Source organism: Pinus tabuliformis, chromosome 5_2 (genome assembly GCF_031772625.1).
Source record: "Pinus tabuliformis cultivar Carrire ecotype Pingquan chromosome 5_2, CPIR1, whole genome shotgun sequence".
NCBI lineage: Eukaryota > Viridiplantae > Streptophyta > Pinopsida > Pinales > Pinaceae > Pinus > Pinus tabuliformis.
This window is the reverse complement of record NC_142306.1, coordinates 997,496,593-997,501,989: the sequence shown is the minus strand read 5'-3', so window position 1 is coordinate 997,501,989 and position 5,397 is coordinate 997,496,593. Positions and strand designations below refer to the sequence as shown.

The 5,397-nt window shown below is 34.7% G+C and overlaps 1 protein-coding gene across 1 annotated transcript; it reads left to right on the top strand.

Moving 5' to 3' along the window:
* Positions 1-4,667: 4,667 nt before the first annotated feature.
* LOC149162647 (uncharacterized) lies at positions 4,668-5,117 on the top strand. The gene has a single exon (XM_089435253.1). The coding sequence runs from the start codon at positions 4,668-4,670 to the stop codon at positions 5,115-5,117; it is 450 nt and encodes a 149-aa protein (XP_089291379.1).
* Positions 5,118-5,397: the final 280 nt, after the last annotated feature.

Here is a 5,397-nt window from a genome sequence, read left to right as displayed (position 1 = left end):
TGCAAAGTGGTCTTCTGATCTGTAGAACTCCATTCATATTTGATTATTTCTTACTAATTCTCTAATGAAATGATACCCTGTGTCAATATGTTTACTCTTCTTACGGAAAACATGATTTCTTGATAATGTAATAGCATACTTGTTGTCACAAAAAATTTGGGTTAGTTCTTTCTGTTCATGCAACAACTCTTTCAAAATTCTTCACATCCACACATTTTGACATGATGTTGTTGTAGTTGCAACATACTCTGTTTCAGTTGATGATAGAATCACAATGGATTGCTTCACTCATGCATATGAAGCTGAACCAAAACTGAACACATACCCATATGTGCTCTTCAAGTCATCAATATTGCATGCAAAATCACTATGTGTATATCGGGTTAGTTTAAAATCTAAATCAGATGCATACATGATACCATAATTTCTTGTTCCAGCGACATATGTTAAAACCCTTTTTCCAACTAGCCAATGGGTACTCTTCGGAGACTCCATGAATCTGGAAATTAAACTTGCACCAAACATTATATTGGGCCTTGTTGTAGTCAAATACATAAGACTTCCGACCAATTGTTTAAGCAAGGTTGGATCAATATCTCAACCATGATCATCCTTAGTGAGTTTTGTACCAATTACAATTGGGGTTACAATGGCTTACAGTTTTCCATCGTGAACCTTTTCAATATATCCTTTGCATAATTAGATTGACAAATGAAAATACCATGTTCAGATTGAGTTACTTCAATACCAATAAAATATTTCATTAGGCCTAAACAAGTCATATCAAATTATGTTTTCATTCTTGTCTTAAAATCATATATTGAGAGATCACCGAGTGAAAATCAAATCATCAACATACATGCACACAATCAAAATTTTACCATCGTAGTTTACTTTCTTATACAAAGTTGTCTCACTTGGACTCCTAATGAATCCATTGTTATTAAGATATTCATGAATTCTACTGTACCATACTTGGGGTGCTTGTTTCAATCCATATACTGCTTTCTTTAATTTGTAAACTTTATCTTCTTAACCATCAATCTCATATCCACTAAGTTGTTTCACATAAACCTCTTCCTCTAGAAAACCATTTAAAAATGCAGACTTAACATCCATCTGATATATTTTCCATTTATTTTGTGTAGCAAAAGCTAATACCATTCTTACAAGTGCAAAACTTTCGTTATAATCAATACCAGGTTGTTGACTAAACCCGTGATCTACAAGTCTTGCTTTATGCTTTTCAATTTCATCTTCGGCATTCACTTTAGTTTTGTAAATCAACTTAACACCTATAGTATTTTTATCTTCATGCAAATTTACAAGCTACCAAGTATTATTTCTTTCTATAGCATCAATTTCTTCATCCATGGCTTTTATCCAAACTTTTTGTTCCATAGCTTCATCAAAATTTACTAGATCATATGCAAGTAATGCAAAATTTGAAACTTGATCTATTTCATCATTATGCTCATAAAATTCCTTTAAACTTCTAGTCTTCTAACTTTTAATTCTATTCTTCAATGTAGCTATTTTAGGATTAGAATCATTACTTACCTCTTATCCTATTCTTTGTTGTCCACCATAACCTGATGGTTCGGCGTGTTCATGTTTTTTGGGTGTTCTAAATTGTAATGCACTGACTCTTGGTGATTGACTTGTTGAGGTGCTTTCAACAAGTGTATATGGAATTGGTTGTCCAGCTTGTGTTTCTTGCTCGTCTTCATTATCATCTTGATGAAATAATATAATTGTCTCTGCAACAGATTTATCTATGCTTCCATCCCAATCTTCGTCATCCTTGAACTGAACATCTCTATCGATAATATATTTCTTGGTAATGGGATTATATATTATATATGCTTTAGACTCCTCACTATATCCAATAAAGATACATTTCTCACTTCTATCATCTAACTTCTTTCTCAATTCTTTAGGAACATGTGCATAAGAAATGCAACCAAAAAATTCTTAAATGAGATATATGACAACTCTTACCATTCCATGACTTTTTGGGAACTCGATCCTTCACGCTCTTAGTTAGACTTCTATTAAGAATATAAACAACACAAGATACTACTTCTCCGCAATATTCATTTGGTATAAGATTTTCTTTCAACATACTTGGAGCTATATTCATAATAGTTCAATTCTTCCTTTTAGCTATTCCATTTTGTTGTGGAGTATAACATGAAGTAAACTTCCTCTTGATTCCATTCAATTGATAAAACTCAATCAAAATTTGTTATCATATATTGACAACCTCTATCTGATCTAAAAATTTTAATATGATTTCCACTTTCCTTTTCAACCATAGCTTTAAATCTTTTAAATACAGAAAATGCTTCAGATTTCTATTTTAGAAGATAAACCTATGTTTTCTGAATGTAGTCGTCAATAAAGGTCAAAAAGTAAACATTACCAACCAAATACTGTGTTTGCATTGGTCCATGTAAATATGTGTGAATAATCTCCAATGGAGCTCTCACCCTGTACGAAATGCCAGATACAAATTTATGTCTATGATGTTTTTCAAGTATACAACTTTCACACCAGCTCATCGTTTGTTGAATATTGGGTAACCATTTCACCATCTATTTCTTCTGCAACAAATCTAGACCACCAAAATATAAATGACCATATCTTATATCCATAACCAAGATTCATCGAAATTCTTTGTTTTGTAATCATTCAAGGAGGGAGACAATTCATTTCACATTATAAGAGGAAACGTCCTATTATTTGTCATTTCTACTCTTGCTATCAGTTGCTTACTTGGGTATTTGTCAATGATAGTACACACACTATTCGTGAAGAAAACTCTATACCTTTTCTCTATCAATTGTCCAATGCTCAACAGGTTGCATTTCAAGGTAGGTACATAATAAAGATCATCAATTGTTCTTCTATCACCATCTCTAGTATAAACAAAAATCATTCCTTTACCTTTAACACATACCTTAATGAGGTTGCATTTCAAGGTAGGTACATAATAAAGATCATCAATTGTTCTTCTATCACCATCTCTAGTATAAACAACAATCATTCCTTTGCCTTTAACACATACCTTAATATCGTTACCCAACTTGGCTTCAGACTGAATACTGGTGTCTATATTGTAGAACAAATCTTTGTTTCTAGTCACGTGATTGCTACAGCTACATCTAAAAACCAAATATCGTTCAAACATTCTTGAGTCGCGTTACAAGTCATAAACATTGGCTTCTGACTGTCTTCAAATTCTTCTGAGATGTGTGTAGATTGCTTAACAACATCCGCCTGTTTCTTCAAACACTGAGTAGAAAAATGGCCATATCTTTAACAATAATAACATTGAACTTTAGACATATCATACCTTTGATTTCCTTGATTCCAGGTTCTATTTTAACTCCCCCTTAAATTAGGAGGTTGTTGTTGATATTTCTCTTCATGATCATAATTATCTCGTAGACGCCTTTGATCAACTACTCTACCACCTTGTCTTGTATTACTTGATCTTCCTGTGTCTCTTCCTCTATGAGACTGAATCTGAGTTTTTAAGACATTCTCCAACGTGCTATCATCATATCTTGACATCTTGGATTCATATGCAATCAACGAACCAATCAACTCTTCAATTTACATTTCACTTATGTCCTTGAACTCTTCTATGGATACAACAATCACTTCAAATTTCTTTGGAAAAATTCAAAGGACTTTCTCAATCACTCTCTTGTTTGAGAGGTCATCTCCATATTGTCGTAATTGATTAACAACACTCATGACTTGAATCATAAAATCATCCACAATTTCATTGTCTTTCATTTTCAGATTCTTGAAATCTCTTCTGAAATTCTGCAACTTGACATTCTTTACTTTTGCTACACCCTGATAACAAGATTCAAGATTGTGCCATGCCTTCTTCGACGATTATGCATTTGATACTTTCACATCATCTAAGCCTTGTTGGATAAGGCAAAGAGCTTTATTGTCCTTCTTTCTGTTCTCTCTCAACAACATTCGTTCAACATTTGTAAGAGCTATCTTTGTTGTCTCATTTGCAGGCTTGTGATACCCATCATTAAAAAACCCCCAAAGATCTTGAGAATGCAACAATGTTCTCATTCGAATAACCCAAGAAACATATCTTTTCTAAGTTAAAATAGGAATTGATTGAGTAGTATTGGTATTTGAAGTCATTTTAATTCATTTTACAAAGTACTTTAATTTCTCCAAATAATAAAAAAACTCTTCCTTCAAAATAAACTATAGGTAAAAAAAAAAATGTCTTCAATACTGGGTCAAAATGCTTTTCAATAGATTTATGAATAAAATAGTGCCAAAGGAAATAAAGAAATTCCTGCTTTTTTCTCCATTGCCCTTTTAATTCCAGCCTTTGGGCCGAAATGCTAAGCATGTTAAATGTCCCTTATAGATGGGAAGGGAAGGGGCTCTTAGATGCCTGGCAGAGATGGTGGAACGATTCCTCAAATGAAAGAGAAAGAACCATTCCGTTACTCATTACCTAGGGGACTTGGCTAGCTATAAATCAAGTTATTTTCAATGATTCTATCTTCCCTATTAGAATACTTGCCGCAGAGGGAGTTGCCATTTATGAAAGTATTCCTATTCCTCAAGCTCTTTCTACTTCCAGAGTTGTTTGTCAAGAACTGATTAGATACTCTATGCCATGGGCTTATTTTGATGGGGCCTCGGATATTAATGGGCGTTGCAGGGTAGGCTTGATCATCCACTTTTCAAAGGAGAAGGTTGTTAAAGCTTCAATAGGTCTGGGACAGGGCTCCAATAATTTTGCCGAATTGAAAGCCTTACATCTCCTTCTCAGCTGGCTTATTCTTAGAAATGTGAGAGAAGCTCAGATCTTCGGGGACTCCATGAATGTTGTGAAGTGGTTTAATGGGGCTCAGCGCTGCAGCAATCTTACTCTGTTTAGAGAAGTTTCTCGCCTCAGGAGTCGTTTCATGGAGATCTCTCTTAGTCACATCTTCCGGGAAAGGAACTTCGACGCAAACCGTCTTTCCAAAGCAGGAGTTGAGCTTGAGATGGGGTCATGGTCTGTCTCAGAGGTTGAAAATGGGGTGGTTCGGTCAGTCGAACAACCCATTTTTGTTTAATTTATCTTCTCAGTTCTTCGGTCCTTGTAAATAATCTGTTTGGATCTGCTCTTTTCCTTGTTTTTCTTCTTTCTGTATTTTTCCTGTCGGTTTCTTGGGCTGTTTTCCCCAATTGTGGAAGCCCGGGAAGCTGTTCGCCTTCTTTTTCTCTATAGCGCGCGAATCCCTCAAGTGTTTACTGTGGATTCCCGTGGTCTTTCTTTCTGATCGCGATGCGGTTGTTTCCTGTGTGAATATGTTTCCCGGGAAGCGTGGTTTTCTGGAGGAGGATTCCTTCATG

Excerpts from the sequence above, each read along its gene's own strand:
- LOC149162647 (XM_089435253.1), top strand. The coding sequence starts at position 4,668 with ATGCCATGGGCTTATTTTGATGGGGCCTCGGATATTAATGGGCGTTGC.